The 24,624-nt window shown below is 47.5% G+C and overlaps 1 protein-coding gene across 1 annotated transcript; it reads right to left on the reverse strand.

Annotated features, from left to right (window-relative positions):
* Positions 1-1,527: 1,527 nt before the first annotated feature.
* Positions 1,528-24,184, reverse strand: MTMR8 (myotubularin related protein 8). Its single transcript, XM_063416605.1, has 14 exons — positions 24,079-24,184; positions 22,468-22,590; positions 21,426-21,588; positions 19,128-19,285; positions 17,426-17,554; positions 15,365-15,499; positions 13,555-13,687; positions 12,069-12,178; positions 11,055-11,180; positions 9,467-9,516; positions 8,687-8,887; positions 8,178-8,306; positions 7,304-7,430; positions 1,528-6,668 (listed from the first exon to the last, which is right to left on the reverse strand). The coding sequence occupies exons 1-14, from the start codon at positions 24,100-24,102 to the stop codon at positions 6,441-6,443; spliced, it is 1,836 nt and encodes a 611-aa protein (XP_063272675.1). The 5' UTR covers positions 24,103-24,184; the 3' UTR covers positions 1,528-6,440.
* Positions 24,185-24,624: the final 440 nt, after the last annotated feature.

Consider the following 24,624-nt stretch of genomic DNA (forward strand, 5'->3'; position numbering starts at 1 on the left):
CCAGGAATTATCCAGGAGAGGGCATGGACAGCAGCTCAGCATCCCTTGGCTGCACTGCACATCCCTGCCAGGGCCCTGCTGGCGGAAATTCCAAATTTATTTGGTGCATCAACACACAAAATACGGAGTTAGGAAGGAGGGAGGGATCCAGCAATGTTTCTTCTCCTCCATGAGTCCTTCCTTGAGGAATTTTGGCAGCACTGGAGCACCAGGAGTTCATCTGTTTCCACTGCCTTCAGGGAGCCCCTTCCCTTTTGGAAAACAGGATAAAAGGAAGGTTTGGGTTGATTAAAATCCATCTCATTCTACCCCTGCCATGGCAGGGACACCTCCCACTGTCCCAGGCTGCTCCAAGCCTTGTCCAGCCTGGCCTTGGACACTTCCAGGGATCCAGGAGCAGCTGCCCAGCCCAGAGGCCTCTGCTCCATCCATGGTGGGTTTTGGTTATTTATAGATTTTTATTGATTCCCATTCACACTGGATCCCTTCCATCTTCCAAGATCTGTTGTTGAGAGAAAGGCTTTGCATCCCCCTCCCATACCCTCCACTGCTCCAAAGAGAAGGAAAATAAAATTCCAGGAGAACACTGGAATCCATGAGGTGTTTGCAGGCAAGAGAAACTCCAATTAATACACCTTTTGTCCAAATTCCCCCCAAATTAAATTGCAGCTTTATCAATTCCAGCTGCTGTTAATGCTAATAATCCAATTAAATGCAAGGCAAGTCTAATTAAGGTAAATGAAGGATTTCACTGGCAGCATCAAGAACATTTAAAATTAGCAAGAAGGGAGAAAGCCTGAGAAACACCCAGGGACTGAGTGTACCGCAGTGCCAGGCCCATTTCATTGCCTAAAACAGAGAAATTACCCATTTTTAAGGTGGAAAACATTCATCAGGGGCTGGCTAATGGGTCTGGAGTCTGGTCCTGGGGTTCACAGAGAAGTTTTGTTCCTCTTGAGCATCTTCCCATCTCAGCTGAGTTTGTACTCAAATCTTTAACACTTCACTATCCATGACTAAAAAGAATGGACTAAAAGGATTTTTTTCCAGGATATCTGGACCATGGGCTCTTCACTCTGAAGCCATCAGAAGAAATCTCTTCATGGACCCCTGAAGCTGGGGCTCAGCTCCTTGCAGCAGCTCTGGTTGCTCCTCAGAGCCGTGGCAGGTGAGTGAGGGACAGACAGCACTCCAGGAGCAAGGAAACACCGAGGAGATACAGGGGTTTAATACAGAGAGAAAAACCTCAATAACAAAAAAGACCCAGAGCAGCACAGTTTGCAGATGACATTGAGATTTTATACACTTCCATTGGTTATATTCCCTTTTTTTGCCATTAGTTATGTTCCCTTTTTGGTTGTTTTTAACACCCTGCACTCCCCCCAAACCAGGGGGATCACCCCATTTCTGTTCTGTAGAGGGGAAGTGGCTCCACACTCACTTTATTAATTAAGATCCTTTAACTGACTTCACCTTTCCAAGTGTGGAGTTCTGAGTTATCACCCAATAACCAGAGCAGCCGCCTCCTTTAAAAAGGCAAAGTGTTTATTTCTGTAGGGAATAAAAATACCTGCAATCCAAGAGAGACTCCACGGGACAAACAGAGAGAAAAGACACAATTCTCCTCCAGACACGATCAGCTTCAAGCAGGGCAGGGACTGCAGTGCCCCACGGAGCCCTCGGGGCACCAACGGGCCCTCACCCCCACAGATGTCCCCCACCAGTGACACAGACACAAACAGCAGCAGGGACAGTCCAGGCAGCTCCACACAGGGTTTTAGGGACATTCCTAAAGGATCAGCTTGGGGATGCCAAGGAAGATCCAGGGGGAGGGTGGGATCCAGGGCTGAGTTACTCCAGTAGCTTCTGCTGCATTAAATAGATGGAAATATAGAAATGATAGAAAAACAACCCCTGGGCCCTGCTCCTGCAGCTCCCAGGGGGACACATTAATTAATGTCATTAGCAAACCTGCCCTAACGAATGGCCCACCTGGCTGCCTGGTCCCAGGCAAAGGTTTTACCATTCCCTGCTTCCTCAGCTAATTAATCAAGTGCTGGGTGATAATTAAAACACAAATAGGACATTCAGAGCAGGTCCTTTCCCCAGGGAATGCCTGGATGTGCATGAGGGAGGGATGGAAACCAGGAATAGCTGGGAGAGGTCCCTATAAAAACAACCCCAGCCCTCAGCACAGAGCAGAGGGGGTGGGGAGGAGAGGAAAACACGCTTGGAATTCTCCTGGGCACTCCTGGGTATCCAGCCCTGCATGGTGCCAGGAAATTCCTCTGGGCCCTGAGGCTGCCCAAGGCCAGGCCTGTCAGGAGCTGAACAGGAGCTCCTCCCTTTCCAAGGCCTTTCCTGGGGGTGCCTCAGCTCTGGGAGCACCTCTGAGGGCTCTCTGCTTCCAGAGGGATGGAAACAGCAGCCACAGGGCTGCTCCACACTGGCATTCCCACCTGGACATCCTCTGGAGCTCTGGGCACCTTCAGCTCCTCACAAAACCCACTCTGCAGGACTGGGGAGGGTTCCCAGCTCCCTCCAAGCTCATCTCCTCCATCCCAGTCAGGATGGCTCTGGATCAGAGCAGGTGGATTTTCATTCCAAGGAATTAACTTGGAAAGGCAATCACTAAGCACAGGAACAGACCAGGAGTAAATCAGACCTAGAAGCTTTCACAAACTGCTTTTCCTCATCCCTAAAGAGGCCACGGAGAACTAAAACTATGGATAACCCAATTATTCCTGGTTTTCCCTGCAGAGCAACGAGCACCAATTGAATTTTCTCTCCCACAGGTAACAGCTGCAAAAGAAAACCCCAGTGTAAGAGCCCTCAGAATGAAGTTCACATTAAAGACATTTCAAACGAAGCTCCACGAGTCCCTCTTGTGCTTCAGAGTAGGACAGGCACTGGCTCACTACAAGGTTACACCTGGTTGTAGCACTGGAGATGGTGGGAAAAGGCAGGAAGCCACGGAAGGTCCTGGGGAAGCCACGGAAGGTCCTGGGGAAGCAGGAGCAGCTCCAGAACAGAGAGAGTTTTCCACAAGCAGAGATCACCTGCAGCACATCAGAGCCCTCCTTCCTCCCAGTCACAGGAATCCAAATGGAAAGGATTGCACTGCTCCAAATAAAAGCAGGATTTCTGACCTCACAAAGCACGGGTGCTCCCCTAGGAATGAATCAGTTGCAGAACTTTCCCCAGCAGCAGCAGATTCCAGCAGCAGTAACAGCTTCTCCATCCCTTCCACACTCCAGGAGCAGAGAATCCAGGCAGGGCTCTCCAGGAGCAGGAACAGCTTTCTAGGGCAGCACATCCCACCTGAGCCCAGCACACTGCAGGGCTCTGAACAGCCTCACTTCTGCTCTTCCAACAGCCCAGAGTCACCACCAAAACCAAACAGCTTCTCGTTCACTGGTTTTCAAACCATGAGCCCGTGGAAAGAGAGGAAACCCTGGAATCTTTTCCAGCTCCTAAATTCCAGCATCAGCATAAAAGGCTTTTAATACACTGCAGCCTTTGCTTGAGCCTGTACACACAAAATTCAAGAGGCTTGTGAGACATTGATTTTTGGGTTTGGCTGTTTTGCCACTGGAGTTAAAAGCAGCAATATTACTCCAAGCTTACACCACTGAGTAACCTGGTGGTGGTTGTACACACTTACAGTAACACTGGAGCTTTGTGGAGACATCATTTTTAGGAACAAGTAAAGCTTATTAAACTCCTCCAATGGCAATTCGAAAGGCAATGCAACATACAAACATTTCCAGGAGCCTTCTGCAAGCTGGATTTGTACAAGAATTAACCAATAGCACCTTTAAATCCTTCAGTAGTCAATCAAAACCCTCTCTGAAAATTAGGGAATTTATTTAAGATATTCAAAAACTGATGATCCATAGAATAACTGGTCCTAAAAAGAGCCTGTCTTGGCTTTGTGGCCCATTTTCTCTCAGATTTGGGCATGGATGTTGCCCATTACCCCTGGAAAGAAAAGACAGGGCTGATCCCTCAGCTACACTTGGGGCAGCATTTCCAGTGTTTCATTCTTCATCAGTCACTCTTGTAGCTCCCACTCCTTCCTTGGCAACAACTTTATTTAAGTCTGACAAACCCTCAATATTAAAAAACTTCTTTGCCATTCCAGGCTGTGGAGAAACTCTGTGCTCTCTTTTTCCTTGGATCTTTCACATGCTTTATAAAATAGCTGTTTTCTTAGCCAGAATGAGCCACCCAGGGAGGTTTGGATTGGTTTTTGGACACTGGACCTACCCAGTGATTTTACCATGGGTTAAAAGCACATGAACACAGCTATTCCACTTTCTGGTGTTACAATGGAATCTTTCCACTTTCACTGGAGATTGAGAAGGCTCAAATATTTTCAGTTGGCTCCCAGACTTTTTATAAAAAAGTGATTTGAAAACTTAATGGCAGCACCCAATTGAAACAACAGCTTGAAAAAGAGAGCAGAGCAGCATCCTGAATAAAGCTGCACAGGGGGATCCTGTGCAATTCAGCACAGAACAGGGACAGTGGCACAGCTTTCCTGGGGGAGGGGGGCTCCTCCAAGCCCCAAAGGCCACACCAGGACCCCAGAACTGTCCTCAGGCCTTGGCCTTGATAAGCAGCACCCTGAGCTTATCAGGAACACTGGTTGCTCCCAGGCCTGGAGTACAAACTCCATGGTTTAACCCACAGCCCTGGAATCTGATTTTTCTTGCCTGAATAACAGCCCAAGTGGAACATGTTTGTTGTTGACCTTCCAAAGGAAGATATTGACCCTAACTGGAGCCAGGCTGGAGAGTGACTCTGATAAAATCAACTCTCTATAAACAGGGAACTCGAGGGAGTTTTTCCCAGGGATACACCTGGACCTGGTCCTTGGGGCTGTGCCAGAGCCCAGGCACTGGGAATGCTGCCCTCCTGGATTATGGAGTACTTTGGATTTGTGAGTTCAGCCTCTAAGGGAGCTCCTGTTGTGCTTATAGGAAATTCTACACAAACCCCTTGTTCAATTCCTTACCTGCTGATTCTCTGCTGCTGAGTTCAAGGGCTGCTACTGATTCTCTGAGGAAACCTCTAGGCCTGAACTGCAGACAGTTCCAGGGCTCAGTCTGGCAGGATGCTCCACTCTGAACCTTATGGCTCAGCAGGGGAATCTCCCTTGTTCCTTTTCATCCTGACCCTTTTCCATCCCCAGCCTCCACGCTGGTTGATTTTAGTTTTAGATTGCTTGATTTGTTATTTTAGTTTTTCTCTGTGTGCTTTAACCACTTAATAAGTAAGAGAGTGAACCTTGCCAATGAATTTGGTCACACTTTTTTATCTCAAACCTGCTTTTGCTGATGCCTCTCCCAAGGATTCTTTGGGTGACCTTCCAACACTGATTTGTGACACCCAATCCCTGGGAAGAGAAGCCCTTGTTTCTTCTGTTTCTTCCCAAGTTCATTGCCATGAGAGATATTGTTCATGAAACAGACAAAACATCACTAAAGTTCCCTGAATTTGAACATTCCCTAGAATCAGCAAGTGATTTCATCCTTTTAGTCCCCATTTCAATACCAGGACACACCCCATCTGTAATTGCTGTCTCATCAATGATTACAGCTTGGAACAGAGTTACTCTGTTGCTTCAGTTTAACCAAGATGATAAAATAAGAGAGAAAAATTCCACACAAATCATTTCCAATGCTCCCTCTTATCACAAATCCATGTGTTACAGGCTGCCTCTGGGGGCTGCTGCACTCCCATCAATAAAGGAAGTCCACAAAAGTTGATTCTTCAAGAGGTCAGCTTGGAAAGAAGCTGCTCAACTCAGGGGATCAGCAAAAACCCTGGAGAAGCTGCAGCAGAAGAAAACCTCCTCACAAACACTGACTACAGACAGGACCCAACACCACACTGCAAACTCTGACACAAACCCAGCAACAGCCTGGGACACGGACACAGTCTCAGAGAAGGCACAGGGGGTTTGGTTTTGTGTAACAAATATGCATAGGAAACAAAACAGGAATCAGTTCTGCTACAAGGCAAGGGTCCATGCAGAGATTCATCCACAGCTAAGAAAGGTTGGGGGTTTTTCATCATTTGAAGACAGACTGAATTTTTTTCTCATTTTAAGATGACCTTGGACCACCACTGAGAACAGAGGGATTTGCATCCTTCCTCCTGCAGCTACTGCCCAGCTCCTCATGGAATTGGCAAGATTTCTTCCAGCCTCAAACAGCAGTGCTGGCAGGCAGCCTTAACCCTCAGAAATGCACGTGTTCCCACGGAAAGCCAAGTTCCCAGGAATGCCAGGCAGGCTCCTGGAGCTCTGCATCACCTGAGCTGCAGGAGGAGTCCCCAGCAGCCGCTCCCCCAGCCCTGCTCACCCCTACTCACACTCAGCTGCACACGGGGCTGCACCAGCTCCCCAGAGCTTCTCCAGCAGCTCCCACAGCTCATCCCTGGTGCTGAGCCTGCCCATCCTCCCTGCAGGCTCCAAGATCCTGGGGCTGGGCTGGGCTCTCCTTGTGCTTCTGCTGGCCCAGGGAAGGGCCATTGCTCAGCACAGAGGCTGCTCCCTCTGCACAGTCCTGAGGAGGAGTTGGGGCTTTGGCAGCAGCAGCTCCTGCCTTGGGTGAGGTGCAGCCTTCGCTGGGCAAGGGGCCGTCGAGGATAGTGAGTTTCTGCACAAATAAAAAGGCATAAAACCAAATAATTAATACTTAGAGAGGGACAAAAAACAAATGTCAACACAACAGCCCTGTGGCAGTGCCCCTTTTCCCGCTCTGAAATCCAGCACTGAAGTAGCTGGACACAAATCCTCAAAGGCCTGACACAAACAGCAGAAATACCTGGGCACAGATCCTCCCATGTCTGACACAAACAGCAGAAATACCTGGGCACAGATCCTGCCAGGCCTGACACAAACAGCAGAAATACCTGGGCACAGATCCTGCCAGGCCTGACACAAACAGCAGAAATACCTGGGCACAGATCCTGCCAGGTCTGACAGAAATACCTGGGCACAGATCCTGCCAGGGCTGACAGAAATATCAGTGTTTAATTAAGAAAGCTGAAGTTTTCAGCATTCACATTACCCCAGCAAAGGACACTGATATTCTTCTCACTGGTGTATTTTAAAAAACTAAATTTTTTTAGTATTTTAATTTGTTTGGGGTTGTTTTGGGGTTTTGTGACACACAGAGCTTTGTCACTGAACCCCTCCTTTTCACCCATCTGGCTGAACAACCCCCCAGTGCCAACATTTACTCCGAGTTCCCCTCCCCAAACCCGTGTGGATGAAGCCCCCGTGCCTCACGTTCTCCAGGTGGGACTCGCTGTCCTCCAGGGTCCCCTTCTGGCGCAGGCAGCCCAGCAGCTGGTCCAGCACACACTGCTTGGGGTGCATGCCCTTGTCAAAGCGGTTGTACATCCCACACCAGAACCTCCACACAGGCAGAAAACGGGAATTAGGGGCTCACTTGGACATTATTGCCAACAAATAGATGCTGGTTAATAGTTTTAATAAATTGAGATTAGGAATTGATTTTAAAACCTGCCACAGCCTTGGATTATTAAATTCAGTAGCAATAGGGAACTTTTCTTCAAGTTAAAAAAAATGGCAGTAAATATTAGAATAAGATGAAAATACTTTTTTTTTAAATTGATTTATTGGAAGCTTGGGTAGCTTATCTTCCACTCCTTGGTTTGCCCAACTTCCCAACTTTCACTTGCATACACAGCACTTAAAATCCCATTTTCATCTCCCTCTCTCTCAGCAGGGCCCGGGAGTGAGGCAGAAACATCCTGGGAAAAACCCTGGACTGGGCACCAAAATTCCTGCTTGAAAGACTTCCTTAATATACATTAAAAAGGAGGAAAAGAGGAACCTTTTCAAACACTTCAGTGTGACAGAGCAAGCAGTAAGGGGATGTGTGTGGCACTGTCTGAAGTTCTGCTTTTCCTTGCTTTTCCCCACCCTCTTTTCTCAACACCAAATTAAAAATATTATTATTAAATTACAGCATTTGAACTTATTTCACCTTTGCACTGCTCATCTTAGTTTATGCCTGAGGAATGGAGGGGAAAGGTAAAACAAACCAAGCTAATCAGTGCAAATTTATTTGATTTAAACTGAGTTATCAATGAAAGAAACGTCCCCCCTCCCTCCCCTTCTTAACTGAGCCACTTACTGGAAACTGAAGGGTAGAGTGTTTGGTTGAAGCTCTTTGTAAGCTGTAAACCCTCTGTACAAAGGATTTCTCAACTCCTGCTTCCTCTGTAAGAGGAAAGGCCACAGGGAATGGGTCTTCTCAAATATTCTGGCAAGTACAAAGAACATCTGATCACTAAAGTAAAGCAGCAAGTGGGTTAATAACTGCAGCTATTGGGAGTAGAATTAGATTAAGGGAGCTAAGAATCGTTTTTATGCTGAATCTGATTGATTTCATAACCACAGGATATTAAAAAGGAGATTCTCCTGTCCAGAGGGGATATCTGCAAGTTATTACTGTGCTCCAAATCACAACATCTTTTTTGGGATTTAATCCACATTCTTTTCTCCCGTTGGTTAAGGGTAACAGTGTCTTGATAAATGGTTCTGTTCTACAATCTCCAGTTCCATACAGCACACCCATCCCGCCCCTTTTTCAGACATTCCAAGGGATCTGTGGCCTGCTGGCTCCAGGGAGCCCCAGCTCACCTGAGCTCCTCCCTCTCCTTGTGGCAGGTGCCCAGGAAGTTGCCAAACTGGCAGGAATAGACGTGGTCGTGGATCTCCAGCAGGAACCGCTCGCTGAACTCGAAGGAGCAGGGGAACTGCTGCATCAGCTGCCACACACACTCCACAAACTGTGTGAACACAGGGGACACCTCTTTGGGGTCCCCATCCAGGTGGCCACACCTAGAGAGGGGCAAAAAGCAGAATAAATCCTCTGCCACCCACCACAAAATATCCCTTTGCCATCAGTTTTCTTCCAGGTGAAGTTTATGCTTTGAACTTGGGAAAGTCTGAGAAAGCGGCTGAGATCCTCTCCCAGGAGATGGCTGCAGGAGAATGACCAGCTCTGCCTGGAGCACTGTGCCTGGGACAGGCTGCCCAGAGGGGGCCACCATCCCTGGAAGTGTTCAAGGGATGTGTGGATGTGGCACTTGGGGACGTGCGTTAGTGCTGGTGCTGGCTGATGGTTGAACTTCATGATCCTGGAAGTCTTTTCCAACCTTCATGATTCTGTGATTCCATGATTAGCACTCCTCAATAACAGCATTTTGCAGGTAGGAAAACACCCAGAATTCAAACCATGATTTTGTAAAGCAATAAAAACACAGTGATGAAATAACAGCCTCAGCAGACCCTGGTCTATCTCACCAATGCCAATATTTTCCCAATGTTTTCTCCTTTTCATTTCAATTTTTCATGGGATCCCCTAAACCTGCAGCCAGTTTTGGTTCCACTCCCCCCAGGGGAACGTGCCCCTCTCACCTGTGTGAGAACTTGTGGCCCATTGCAATCCACTCCTTTTCTATGAGGACCTGCAGGTTCAAAACAGGGATTAAGAAAAGAGCATTAATTTGGTTGAAAAAGCAAAATGAAACCTTTAATGTTAAAGCCTAAAAAGCTGACAACCTGCTGACCCTATTGCTCTAAATATATCCCCAGAAATCAATGGGAACAGGAATTGTGATCTACAGATTATCCAGTTACCAAGGCAATGGCCCTGCTGGAATCAGAACTCATTTCCAAACTATCATTTTGAGGGAGTTTCTAAGTTGTTAAAATCATAATATATAAATATATTGAGCTCAAAGAATTAACAGCGTAATATTACACTGTGCTATTTAATTTGGAAAAGAAGGTTGTGATATTCAGCAAAATAAATCAGCAACTGGAGTTCAACAAATGCTTAACAGACAAAGATATATGAAGTACAGCTGTGTAATGAGGAGTTCAGGACGAAATCAGAACAACTATGTGGCATTTTTAAAATAGATGCCTGTAGTTATAGAAAATAGTAATGTTATAATCTGTTTTCCTTAGGGATAAATAAGATTAAACAATCTGTTTTTCTTACAGTATCTCACAAGGAACCACAAGACTGAAGCTGCATCCATTGTTTCTTTGCTGGATCATATATAAAGATAATTCCTGCTATCCAGGTCAAGAGGAAGAAGGCAGCAACTCACAACAGAGTTCTTAGAAAACTTCATTTAAATTGCTTTTTGAATTTTTCCATTCCTTGCACTGCTGATGAATTCCTTTAGGAATAACCCCTTTGTCAGGGGGCTTGTGCCTATAAACCATGAGGACAGACAGGGATGTGTGTGTGTCACTGCTCCTGCTCCTAAGCTAAATCCTCATTCTCAGCTCATGCAGGATTGTTCAGACACAAAGCCCAGGCAGATGGTTCATGTGCTGATGGAATTTTAACTGTTAAAAGACTGCAGTATAATCCAGAAACAATAAAAACCAGAAATAATAAAAGCAGCATGGAATGCAAGGAAACAGTCCTGGCACTGGAAAAGGCAAAATCTGCATTGTTCTGATTTCAGGGATTCCTTCAAGGAGCTCTCCTGAGACAGAGCAGTTCTTCACGTATTTAACAAGAGATGAATGGAAAGAACATCACAGACTGCCCTGAATTCATGCAGGGATGGCTGCAAATTAAGAAAAAGCTTGCACTAGAAGCAAACAGCCAAATTAAAATGAAATGGCTTTTAATAAGGTGTGAAATGATGCAAATTTGACTGATGGACAGGGGCAGGACTGAGTTCACCCAATTTCAATTCCCAGCAGATAAGAGACCTGCAGGACAAACTCCTTCAGCAGTTTTTGGTGGATTGCTGCCAGAGCTGCATCGTTTGCTGAGATCTCTCATTAGTGGCTCCCATGTAAACCTCGCAGGAAATGAGGATTTGGGAATGGTCAATCAGCTGCTGCCGTGCTGCTCACAGCAACTCCAGCTCATGGCAGAACCAAAGCTGCTTTCTGCAGGTCACCTGTACTTGTCCCAGGGAATGTCCTGAGCCCTTCCTCGGGGCCTGCTGGCGCTGGAATTGCAGCATGTCCTTACCATGAAGCCTTTGAAGGTCCTGTAGAAGGGGTCCAGGAGGAGGCTGGCCAGGGAGCAGACCTGCGCCGTGCGGTCCCAGCCGTCGGAGCAGTGCACCAGCACGCTGGCCCCCTCCTCCTTCACAGCCTGCAGGGACACAGCACACAGCTCAGGAAACGCTGTCCCCCCCCTGCACCACCCCAGAACCCCGGGGGAACGGTGCTCAGCTCTCCCCTGGCCTGTGGAAATGCACCAGGCCATCAGGAGAAGCCCCAGCTGGAGCAGAGTGCTGCAGCAGGCTGGTAAAAAACAGCCCCTGTGATCTCTGGAAGGCCAAGGATTCCCAGGCTCTTCCTCTGAGGAGAAAATTTGGTGGATGAGTAAAAAATAGTTGGACACCTAGGGACTAGAACTTCGAGATAAATTAGAAGAGTTGATCCCAACTTATCCCCATTCCATCTCCTTTTGCCACCTAGGGCAGGAGAGAAACACAAAAGTTTCTTGCCTGTGGCGTGGGCAAATTGTGAGAGTCAACCAACGTTTACCACTCACTCCTCTCACCACACACTTCCTGCACACCCTTTACTACTCCTTAGTGACTTCCTTCCCTCTGCCTGACCTGCAAAGCCACCAGCTCTGCAGAAATGAGGGCTGTGTTGAATAATCAGGATTGGTGTCCACATCACAACAAATCAGGAGAAAATAAACCACTCAAAACAATCCCTCAATTAAAGCAGAGCAGTGGAGGAATAACGAGCACAGGGTTAGGAGTTGTTTGCACTGCATTATAGGAAGGTTTATAAAGGTCATTTATTCACATTTTGTGATCTTAGGTTTCAAATGAGCTCTAGTAAAGCCCTGGCACAATACAGGACACAGTATTTACCCAGCAGCTGCATGACCCAAAATTCTGGGAGAGATTAAGCCAACCTGAGCAACACCTTTTCCCCAGAGCCACCTTCCCAAGCTTGCAGCAGTCCCCAACACATCAGGATTGCATTTTGGAAAGCAGCTGCAGCTGGGGAGCAGCTTTACCTTGGCCAGGAAGACACCAGCATCCATCACAGCCTTGATGTGCCGGAGCCAGCCCGAGTTCTCCAGCCCCGTCAGGAAATCGCTCATGGAGGGAGACTTCATCTCACACACTGCGAGCAGACACAGGGAATCAAAACAGCAGCCCTTGCACCTCCTCATTATCTCCGAAAAATTTAAGTGCTTGCAGCAATATCCTGCCTAAAGGACACATTAATGGTTGTGTATCTAAAATTCATAACTAAAAAATCGCTGGTTTTGTGAGAATTTGAAGCTCTGGAAACCTCCTCCTGCTCTCTGTTTAAAGGGTAACTCATTATTTATTCAGCTGTTTTTTTCCAGCAGTGAGCTGTTACTTCACTCTAAATCACCATCACATCTATAACCACTCACTCACTTCCCAGAATTTTGAAGTTATTTCTCTCTAATTTAGAGACAGAAATAAGTCTAACCTTGAAGGCAACTCAGCTGCTCAAATGAAACCCAGCACAGAAAATACTTAAGAGTAATGAAGTTCAGAACAGTCCATAAGCCCCAGTGAATGAGATTTTATCACTCTTGGAGAAGAATATGGGAGCAAACAAGTTTTTATTCTGCCTTTTCTCCCACCACAAAATAAATCTGCCAGGAAGAGGCAACTGAGGACACAGAGTTGTGATCAGGCCACTCTTTTGGGTGGGAACAGCCCCATTTTTGTCCAAGGTCACCGTGGATCCTGCAGGGCCACCTGGGAGCATCAGTTACCCAACTATTTTGAAAAAAGATGAGCATTATGGTTGTTACTAAAATATTAAACTCCTATTTTGGATGACAGAACTGCAAAATTCTCCGAAGTTCTGTTGGTGAAACTCTGGGCCTCGTTACTCTCTTGTTCCCCAATGCTTAGGTGATTCTTTTCCCCTGCTTTGCATTCTTCCCTATGATCACAATGAGCCTAATTACTCTGCATTTCCATATATTTATGTCTTAAAACATTTATTTAATAGGTTTTAAAGAAGTTTGGTTAAAAGGAATCAGAAATAAATGAAAAGTTAGAACAAAGTATGTATGAGACTCAAGTCTTTGGAAGATCATGCCAAAATTGTATTTCAACTCAGAAATACTGTTAACACTCCAAATATAGCAAAAAGCATTTCTGAACAACCTCTGTTGGTTTTCTTTCAATAAGTCATGAGGCAACCATGAGACTGTCTTAGTTGTAAAATGTAGTATTTCTCTAACCTTTTCCTATTGATTTGGCATGTTCATTAAGGAATGTTTTTAGTATTACTTGCTATATTTGAACCACTATAAAACCAAGCACAGGAACAAAGAAAATGTCAAGCAGGAAAGCATTTTAACAGCATTAATGCTTTCAGCCACCTGAATGCAGCAAACAAAGCAAGATGCTGACTTTGCTTCCATCACGTTTGTGCATGGAACATTTGGATATTCAGCAGGAAGTTCTGTCCAGAGGGGTAAGAAAAACCCCTCCCAGGGCTGTACCCACCTTCCAGCAGCTTCTGCAGGCTGCTCCTCATCACATGGATGTTCTCTATGCCAATGAATTTAAAACGAATGTTTTCATAGTTATCTTCATTCTCATAGCCCTTCCCAGCAGCTCTGTTGGCCATGGCATTCAACTGGCAAATTCAAGGAGCAGAAAATAAAAGAAAATCACAACAAAATTCAGAAAGGCTGTTTTGCAAGTCCTTTTTATTTTTGTTTAAATCTCCCAGCAAATGTACTGGACAAAGCTGTTACTCAGCTGTGCTTCCCCACCTCCCAGACAGTTCTTTCAGCTGTTTCATTAAAATTACTGCAGTTCATTAGTCAGAGAATCATTAAAACCCCACTTAGGGTAATGTAAAGCCCCAGTTTCCGCTACCAGAGACACTAAACCTGCCCTTACTGTGTTTACCTCAGGAAATTCAGAGACAGGCACAGGAAAGCAGAACTAGGAAAGCCATTTTTAACAGGGCCACACATACATGGTGATATAGAAATAGTAAGGGAATTCCCAATTTTCAGACATACATGCACAGAGGAAATAAAACCACCTGAGGGAAACACAAAAACATTCAAGCTGAGCAGAAAGAACAGAACAACTGCAGGAGAGAAGCAGAAAAGAAGCCAGTTGCTCTAACAATCCCCTAAACCAGTCCGAGAGCTACCAGGACAGCTTTGGTGGGGACAGAAAACAGAGCAGCTCAACTCCCCCATATCAATTTGTGCAGCTTTTGGGAGAGGAGAGAAGAGTCAGAGATGGTGCAGATACCTCTAGAACTGTAAAATAACCCCAGTGCTTCAGTTCTGCCACAGTGGGACAGGTTGGCTTAGAAGGAGAAGTGTCACCAATTATAAATTCTCCCCTTGGCACCAAATGCTTTAGCACGAATTGCCACCAGAGATGGATTTCAGTGGCACATCTCTGCCACTGGCAGCTGTCTGTGCCAAAAGAAATGCACACACCATTATAGAACAGGGAATCTCTAGGAAATGTCTAAACACACACAGGAGCGAGATGTGAAACACTCCCTATTTTCTCCAAAAAGACTTTTTCTTTCTTGCCCTTGCCATTGTTTAACTAAGCTTGTAGTTTATATAAAATAACTGCAAGATCTGAACAGTAAAGCAGGTTCTCAGAAAGCTCCATTTCCAGATAATCAGAGCAATTGAAATCTTTGCATTTAAATAATTGTGTGCTATGAAAACCCTTGTGTTCTGATTGGCTTCTACCAACACTCCTAATCCATATGTTTACAAGCAATTCATTGGAATTGGTTTCTAAATTCAGTTCCTCAAGATGACAGTTGTTAAAATTTTCATTTTGCAAATATTTCCTCTCAAATAAACCCTCAGCTCTCAAGTTCTAGCCCCAAATAGTGGGGCCGAGTTGTATTAAGCTCCACCATGAGTGTTATTTTTACAAGGAAAAAAAAAGGGGGAGGGATTGCTGTTCACAGCTCCTCTTCCTCCCACATCTGCCAGTAAAAGCACTTCAGCCCCACAGAACTGAACCCTGAGGCTTCTCTCCAACTCCACTTACAGTTCTCTCCTTTATCCTTTAGGACTCTGCAGGAAAATGCTTCACTGTCCCAGCCAGGTTCAAAACTGTTCCATCAGGTCACCCTGAACACAAACCTCAAACCCAGGATACTCCAGGAGGGCAAATCCTTCACATCCCAGTTGTATACCCTGAACCAGGAGCCCAATCCCACATTCCTGCTGCAGCACTGACCCAGAACTGGGACAGAATGGAAACAGCACTGCTCATTCAGACAAGAGATTTAGAAGCAGCCCAGAGCCCATGGAGGTACCTTTGGCCTCGTGTCTACAACATACATGAAGGGGCAGCCGGGGTTGGCCTCTCGGATGGCCTGGAGCATCTGCTCGTCCTCCAGGCAGCGCGCGCTGAACCCGGCCAGGGGCTGGCTGCAGCGGCACAGGGCGGCCTGCAACACACACACACAGAGTCAGCCCTGCAACACACACAGAGTCAGCCCTGCAACACACACAGAGTCAGCCCTGCAACACACACAGAGTCAGCCCTGCAACACACACAGAGTCAGCCCTGCAACACACACAGAGTCAGCCCTGCAACACACACACACACACACACACAGAGTCAGCCCTGCAACACACACACACACACACACACACACAGAGTCAGCCCTGCAACACACACACACACACACAGAGTCAGCCCTGCAACACACACACACACACACAGAGTCAGCCCTGCAACACACACAGAGTCAGCCCTGCAACACACACAGAGTCAGCCCTGCAACACACACAGAGTCAGCCCTGCAACACACACACACACACACAAACACACACACACACACACAGAGACACAGAGTCAGCCCTGCAACACACACACACACACACACACACACACACAGAGTCAGCCCTGCAACACACACACACACACACACACACACACAGAGTCAGCCCTGCAACACACACAGAGTCAGCCCTGCAACACACACACACACACACACACACAGACACACAGACACAGAGTCAGCCCTGCAACACACACACACAAACACACACACACAGAGTCAGCCCTGCAACACACACAGAGTCAGCCCTGCAACACACACACACACACACACACACAGACACACACACACACACACAGAGTCAGCCCTGCAACACACACACACACACAGAGTCAGCCCTGCCCCAGACCCCTCTGGGTCACAGCTCCAGCCTCCTCTCCCGCCCCACACCCCTCTGAGGCATGGATTAACTGTCCTCTTGCTCCTTCTGAAGAGCTGCTGCGGTGGACACACGCTGGGCATTCACACAGCGAGAACTGTGGGAAACTTGGGGTAGAGAGGGTGAGGAGGCTCAGCCACCTCAAATGTCAGCACTTCATGGAACCCCAGAATGGCTGGCTGGAAAGGACCTTAAAACCATCTCACTCCATCCCCTGCAATGGGTGAGGACACCTTCCACTATCCCTGGGTGCTCCAGCCTGGCCTTGGACACTCCCAGGGATGCCGAGGCAGCCACAGCTGCTCTGCCAGGCCCCCCCTACCCTCCCAGGAAACAATTCCTTCCATACCCCATCTGACCCTGCCCTCTGGTAGTTTAAAACCATTCCCACTTGCCCTGTCACTATGCTCCCATGTGGAAGCCCGTCTCCCTCCTTTCCATGAGCCTCCTGAAGGTACTGGAAGGCAGCAATTTCTCATGTTTTCCATTTGGTTTCTATTTCCAAACCATCCTTTTGAGTTCTCCTTATCAGTTGTTGCTGTTGCACATTCAGAGCTGCACTGGGTGTATCTGAAGGAAATTTCATTAGTTTCCAGCACAACTCCAGGCAGTGCCCAGGTCAAGGCACGCTTCCTCAGGAAAACAACAATTTGGCTGTGACTGAATTTTCCTAACATCAGCATCCAAAACACTGCTGAGGCAGCAAAGTTATAAATTTACATTCTGGTCTTCAGTGGAAAAAAAATGAAACCTTCACTTATTCTAAACTAGCAGGGATTTATTTCAGGGTGGTTCCTCCTCTTCAATACTAACAAAATCCAGCCAAGTCAACATATAACTTGGTAAAACATTATTCAGTATAGTTAAAGAGATTAAAAAAACCCCAGATCAGAAGGAATTGCTGAAAGCTGATTAAGAAAAAATTCCCAACAGGAAGCTTGGAAAGTCTGTGCTTTTGGCAGAGCTCTGGATGCATTCCAAGTGTTTGCCTTCAGCGCATTCTGTGACTCAGAATGAAAACAATTAGGAGAAGCACAGTTCTCAAAGGCCTCAAATCTAATAATTATCTTATTCTTTCCTTTCATTAGAGGGAACTGGACAAAAAGGAGAACCCTCACTCCCCCCAAGGCAGCAGGCAGTGAAGCACTAACATTGTTTTCCTTGTGTAAGTAAGAAAGCACCGGAATCCGCCCTCGGCTCCTGAACCTTGAACTTCCCATCACCACGGCCTTGGTGGCAGCTCGAGGCACCACGATCTCAGGAGGGTATGTGCTGCAAACCTGAGGGAGAACAGAGAAAAAAACCCACACTGTGCTCCTGAGCACTTACAAATTCATGAAAAGTTCATCTTTAGCTGATTAGGCTATGAGGTATTCAGGAAAACAATGCAGGAAAAAATCAACTCTGCAGCTGAACCTAAAACTGGACTGCACAATGCAGATTCAAGGAAGTTCTTTAAATCCAGAAGTTTGATGGAAGTTTGAATGTAGATTCACAGAATGGTTTGGGTTGGAAGAGACATTAAAGCCATCCCACCCCCTGCCATGGCCAGGGACATCTTCCTCGGTCCCAGGCTGCTCCAAGCCCCAATATCCCTGGCCTTGGGCACTTCCAGGGATCCAGGGGCAGCCACAGCTTCCCTGGAAACCTGAGCCAGGGCCTCACCTCCCTCACAGGGAACAATTCCTTCTCACAAAAGGAGAAATTAAGAACAACTGTATTAGAAAAGTTCTCTAAATCTCACGTAACTCAAAAGGCACTTCCAGCACTCAGATGGACTCCTCAGAGAGCAGCTTCATCCTTTCTCCTCAAACAAGCACAGGCTCTGCAGCATGGACTTCACAGATAAGCTGCTCCCCAAGCCTGGCTTTACATCAGGCTTGACAGTTCTAAAACACAGGCTGGAAACCGTGAGGAAACTCTAAAGCACCTGAGAGTTCCACTGCAGCAAGCAAAGCCTCAGAGTGATTAATGATTTGAGATGGCCATGTCCAGGGGCCCTCAGCAGCTACTGGAAACAGCCCCTCTCACATCAGAGCTCAATTCAGGCCTCCACAGGCAGGTAAAACTGGCAGTCACCTCTGAAAGCACAGCCTTGTATTTCTTCAGCCCAGAGCTGAAAGCAAAGGAAGTTACCACGGAAAGGGATTCAAGGTTATGAATGTGTTGGTGTCTTCCTCGGAGTTGCTTGCCTTGCTTTTCAACAACCAGGTCTGACTGCACACAGCCCCAGAGGAAATAAAAAGGGAAATAATGTGGAGCAGGATTCTGAACAAGCTTGCTGACAAATGCTTTTGTTTCATGTTGTTTAGATCCAAGTTGGCTTTTCAGGGAAAATAACAGCAGCAGGCAGTTCAGACTGAAATGACAGAGGGCCCTTAGGTAGCAGACGATCCAACCGAGAAAGCAAAAAAAAGGTCTGTTTTCCACTGTTGTTTTTCCCTCCCTCTCTCTCTTTCCCTCCCTCCCTCCCTTCCTTCGTCCCTCTCCACTCTGTCTCATTCCTCACCAATCCAAACTGCTGCCATTTCCTTCTCTCCTCCACATCTTTCACCAGCCAGGTGGGACAGGCTTTGGAAATACCAAAAGCAGCTCAGGGTACTTGAGGCTTTGCCTAACAGATGGGTTGACATTTCTGCAGAAAAACAAGGCTCTGCTCCCTTGCCAGGGGGATCAAACACAACCAGGTGACTCTGCAGCTCTCCTGGAGCATCATTATCTGCAACTCCCCATCAAGATGATGTGCTTTGACTCAAAGCAAGCCAGCCCCTTCCTCCCCAGAGGCAGCAGCAGGGCTGTCACTCATAACAACAAGGGGACAGTGCATGAAATGGCTCCTTGGGCAGGGATTACCTCATAGTCCTTATTAATATCCGTTATTTCCCAGCAGTCGTTGGGAATTCCCATGCGCTGGTAATCCAGTCTCAAATCAATCAATTTCCACCCCATTTCCCGGCTCTCTTTGGACATTTTAGGATTGTAAGAGAAAGCATAAAGTTCTTCGGGTTTCACTGGGAAGCAGAAAGAAAAAAATCAACAAGTTAGAGATGCAAAGACATCCAGGGAGGCCAAAACTTCTGGAAAGCAATGACTGAGTGCTACAGAGGAGTATTCAAAGTATTTAAGACTTCTCAAACTTTTATAGATTTTTGGTTGGGATAGTACCAAGTGCTGAAATTCATCCTGAAATCCTCAGGAATTTCTAACATTCAGTTCCCAAATGCAGGGAGATACATTAATTCAAACAAAGTATTTTAGCCCAAACTGGAAGTTAATTTCTCCTAAACAAATTATTTCCTCCTGAATTCACCCCAGTGAGCATGTTAGATGGGATATATATCATAAACATTAACCCATACATGAAAACATGGATTAAAAGATCTGCTTTCTGTGGAGAGTTCATCAACAGCTGCTGCAGTCCTGTAAGGTCATTGCTCAACAACAAATTTTGAGACTGGAAAACCTGAGGGATGTCTGGAATATTGCTGACAGCCCAAAAAAGGCTTCAGGCTGCCTCTGACAAGTGCCCATTTACCATCCCAACCTCCTTCCCTCTCTCCACAAAATGCAAATCCATCCAGTAACTCATCCAGCTGATTCCCAAGGCATCTCCAGAGACAGAGGGAAACCTGTCAGAGGCTGATAAAGGTGGGTACTGAGCAGGTAACCCAGAGGTGTCCATCACACGTGTGCCAATCATCAGGAATGTTGTGCTCTGCCAAAAATCCATGAAGGGAGCTTAGACATTCAGACATCTTAAAACAACAGAAATGTGCTGGTACAATCCAGACATAGAAGAAAAGAAAGAGCTACAGCATTTACAGAGTTGAGACCAAAGGAAACTGGTGTGAGCCCCTGCAGTGACTCTTCCCAGGCTTCAGGCATTACCCAAAGCTCTAATTTTCAAACCTCAAAGAGCAGGGACAGCTTTTAAATGTAACACCACAAAACTGCCAGCCACAGCATCAGAGGCAGAACTTCAGAACTAAGAAAACTCCAAAGAGCACAAGGGGGGTGCTGGGAATAGACACAGGCCTTAATATCAATTAAAAAAAAAATCTAAACTCAGCAAAGTCCATTTTTCCCAGCCCTGTGTGGAGGCCAGCAAGAAGCTGCCTGGTGCCATTAATTCCCCTCCTTCAGCCTGGTGACAACATCACAAATTGTAACTACAAATGACATCCTTGCAATAACATAACTCCAAATACTGGTTCCAGCACCCCAAAAGCAGAGGCTGCCAGAGGCAGGAGCCAGGTAGGAGCTCAGTGGAATGCTGTCCTGCAAGAAAAGCCTGAAGATTCATCCAGGCTGGAATAAAAAGCTGGAGCTAGAAGAGAGCACTGGCTTTTGAGGGTGTCTGGCTCACACTCTAAGAGTGACTCCAAGTCAGGGCAGGGTGAAGCACAGGCTTTCAAGTGAGCAAACACTGCAGAGCAGCCTAAACACGCTGCTGGAAACACAGCAAAGATGCCAATTTGTGGGATTTGGGAATTCTGTGAATGCCTGGAGCTGCTGGAAAGGGCAGAACTGCACACAGCCAACAGCTGGGTGACACAACGGACTGACAGTGGCCAGGTTTGGGATATGAACTCTGCACAGCTCTCCAGAAGTTCCTCATGGGACACCACGTCACTTCCACTGCCACAGAGTCACAGAGTCACAGAGTCACAGAGTCACAGAGTCACAGAGAGGTTTAGGTTGCAACAGCTCATGCAGTGCCACCCCTGGGACACCTCCCACTGTCCCAGGCTGCTTCAAGTCCCAGTGTCCAGCCTGGCCTTGGAACTTCCATGGATCCAGGGGCAGCCACAGCTGCTCTGGGCATCTTCCACAAGGAAGGATTCCTTCCCAATATCCCATCTGACCCTGATCTCTCAGTGTGAATCCATCCCCCCTTGTCCTGTCACTCCAGGCTCCTGTAAATAACCTCTCTCCATCGTTCTTGTTGGCTCCCAAGACCGTGTTTAGTTTGGAAGCAAACGTCCTGCTCCACAGAGCTCAGCTCCCTGAGCCCACCATTGTCCTGGTGCTGGAAGCTGACTCTGATCCTCCTCCCTCCCTCCCAAACCCAACCGTGGGGCAGCAGAGCTTCCCCAGGGCTCAGCCTGGAGCACCCCAGAGATTCCCAGGACTGATTCCCAACCGCAGTACCTGGCTGGGAGAGCTTGAGCAGGGAGGTGAAGACGTCGTGGCAGTCCCTCTCCTGCCCAATCACAAAGTGAGCCACGTGGAAGTTCTTGCAGTGGATGAGCAGGGGGTACCCAGCCGTGGTCAGGGGCAGCCTCTCCACGCTGGAGATGTGGTGGTGCAGGATCTGCAGGAAGAGGAATAAACATCATTTGTCACTGACAAAGCTGTGAGCAGTGCCAGCAGACAGGAAAATACTGTTTATGCTTCCTGCAGCTAAGGAGCAGCAGAAAATGAGTTTATTTGTGACATTTGTCAAACATAAACTGCACCCAAAACCCAGGGAACCAAAGCAGAACTGAAAAAACACAGATGTACATAAATTACATTCAGAGGCAGATGTGCAGCTCAGCTTACCCAGTGCACTTTGCCTTCCTTTCACCTCCATATGAAATACATTCTGTCATTCCCATTTCACCTTAGAATAAGCTCATTTCAGTGCTAATTCTGCACTTCTAAAAACTGCAAATTCACATTTAGTGGTCTTGTATATTGAGTTTGAGGTAGGAAATTACACAAGTTTTTTACATTCCTTGAACTGACACTAATTCCATGAGTGAACTCTATCAAGTCACATCACCATTGTGCTCATTTCCCTCCAAACCAGCTATTTCTGGAGAGCATTTGATACTAAAATGCTCCAAAAGATCACTACAGTGCTGGAATTCCCAAACCTGTTCATTCTGGAAATGAGAGCATTAAGTTCCAGGACATGGGGGAATGGCTTCCCACTGCCAGAGGGCAGGCTTACATGGGATATTGGGAAGGAATTGCTGGCTGTGAGGGTGGGGAGGCCCTGGCACTGTGAGAGTGCCCAGAGAAGCTGTGGCTTCCCCATCCCTTGAAGTGTCCAAGGCCAGGCTGGAGCTGCCTGAAGTTGCTGGACAGTGGAAGGCGTCCCTGCCCACAGCAGGCGTGGAACAGGATGATCCCTCAAATTTCTCCCCATCCAACCCATTCTGTGAGCTGAAGCAGCTTTTCCAGGAGTGTTTCCAGCCCACCATACCCATGTCTCCTTCCTGACTTCAGCAGAGGCATCCACATAGATCAGGTGTGTGGCTGTCAGGTACAAGGTCCCGCTCGCTGCCTTCCTGTTGGTGTAGCGATCCAGCAACTTCACATTTTCCACCTGCAGCAGGAACACGCCATGAAAACACCACAGAATTCCAGGACTGCTGAGGCTGGAAAAGCCCTCTGGGATCATTGAGTCCAGCCTGTGCCCAATTCCCACCTCATCACCCAGCTCACATCAAATTGTTCCTCAGACACCGCTAGAGATGGGGACTCCAAATCTCCCTGGCAGCCCCTTCCAAGGCCTGACCACCCTTTCCATGGAGAAATTCCTCCAATTCCAGCTTTGATGGAAGAATTACCTAAGCAGCTGTTAAACTCCATTCTTTCAACTTCTAATACACAGCTCATGAAGCAAGACAGAGAAATACAAGAATGTAAGTCACCCCTGCAACACCAAGTCAGCCTTACACCATAAACTCAAATTATTTCTCCATGAATTAAAGCCATAAAGGTTAAGCAAACAGCCGTGGTTCAGCATCAGCAAATCCTAACAGGATTACTGCATTTGTAGCCAAGATGATCCCAGTTCATTACTGTGTGAGAAAAATATCAAGACAAAGAACTGCAAAGGAAAGACTTGTCTGTGCTCAGGGCCATTAACATGTTGCTCTGAAAGGAACAGCCCTCTCTAGTCTGACTTCCCACTGCACATTCCCTGTTAGAAGCTGCTTCTTGTAACTCACTTCCTGGCCTCCAAGTGTATTTCATAAACCACACCAAGCTAATTAATAAAAAATAGCTTTAAAGAACATCTGTGCAGAAATATGTTACAGCACTGGATTGATTTTTCTCCTGGCCTATTTGTTACCTAATGAACGCAGATGGAGTTTTTCTTTCACCATTAAGCAGAAATAATAGGAAAAAATAATTAGATGGACAATGAAAACAAATGTTTTAGCTGTAAATGATAGATTAGTTCTGCATATTGAATGTGTGAGCTTCCTTATGCCTCATGTACATTATGGAAAATCTCAGAAAATAAATTGGAGAGCTGAGGCCTGGACTGTGTGTCTTCTTAGCAGGTCATGTTTTTCAGCAGATATAACTATTAAATATAATATCGCCCTTTTCAGGGCACTACAGACATACAGGACCAGCAGAGCACCTCAGGGCAGGGGGTTGGGAGCATCCCCAAACTAACGTCCTACAGAATAAAACGAGTAACAATAACCTTCACTGCAGCGAAGGATATAATTAAATTATCAACTGCTGCCTAAATAAATGCAATTCCTTTCAGTGCAGCATTCCCGGAGCTCCTGTTCTACTTAATTCAATGGAAAGAAAAAAAAAAGAAAAAGAAAAAAAAAGCATTCTTTGGTTCAGTCATTGGGACTGAGAGGAATCTCCGCGCTTTGACAGAAACATTCCGGAATCACCCCCAAGCCACCTCGGGATCTGCCCACCGCTGGAACCCCCTCCCCACAAAGCGCCGGAGCCACGAACACCGGGGGACCGCGGCCGCCACCCGCAGCCCCGAGGGCGCACGGGCCGCTGCGGGGCGAGGAGCGGCGGCGGCGGGGAGCGGGCCCGCGGCCGGGGTTACCTTCGGGGTGCTGATGTGCTCCATGGCCGCCCGGGCCCGCCGTGAGGGGCCGCCCCGCCGCCATCAGGGCCCGCGCGCCCCGCCCCGCCCCGCCCCGCCCGCCTCGCGAGAGCCGCGCGCCAGCGCCGCCATCTTGGCTGAGGGCAGCGCTGAGGGCAGCGCCAGCCCCGAGCGGCCGCGATGTGCCCAGAGAGCCCGGGATGCGCCCGGAGCCCCTGGCATGTGCCCAGATCCTCCTCATGGAGCCCCTGGCATGTGCCCAGATCCTCTTCATGGAGCCCCTGGCATGTGCCCAGATCCTCCTCATGGAGCCCCTGGCATGTGCCCAGATCCTCCTCATGGAGCCCCTGGCATGTGCCCAGATCCTCCTCATGGAGCCCCCGGGATGCGCCCGGAGCCCTCAGGTAGCGACAGGAGCCCCCGGGATGTGCCCGGAGCTTTCGGGATCCACCCGAAGCCCGGGGTGTGCCCGGAGCCCCGAGATGTGCACAGACCCCCTGCCCGGAGCCCCCGGGATGTACCCGGAGCTCTCAGGTCGCCACAGGA

Source organism: Prinia subflava, chromosome 20 (assembly GCF_021018805.1).
Source record: "Prinia subflava isolate CZ2003 ecotype Zambia chromosome 20, Cam_Psub_1.2, whole genome shotgun sequence".
In the NCBI taxonomy this organism is placed as follows: Eukaryota; Metazoa; Chordata; class Aves; order Passeriformes; family Cisticolidae; genus Prinia; species Prinia subflava.

What these genes read in the sequence shown, in the direction of transcription:
- MTMR8 (XM_063416605.1), bottom strand. Translation starts at nt 24,102, where the DNA reads ATGGAGCACATCAGCACCCCGAAG. An exon ending in AGCACATCAGCACCCCGAAG is followed by an intron (nt 22,591 to 24,078) that starts GTAACCCCGGCC and finishes TTCCTGCTGCAG; the next exon opens with GTGGAAAATGTGAAGTTGCT. An exon ending in AAGGAGAGGGAGGAGCTCAG is followed by an intron (nt 8,307 to 8,686) that starts GTGAGCTGGGGC and finishes TGTACTTGCCAG; the next exon opens with AATATTTGAGAAGACCCATT.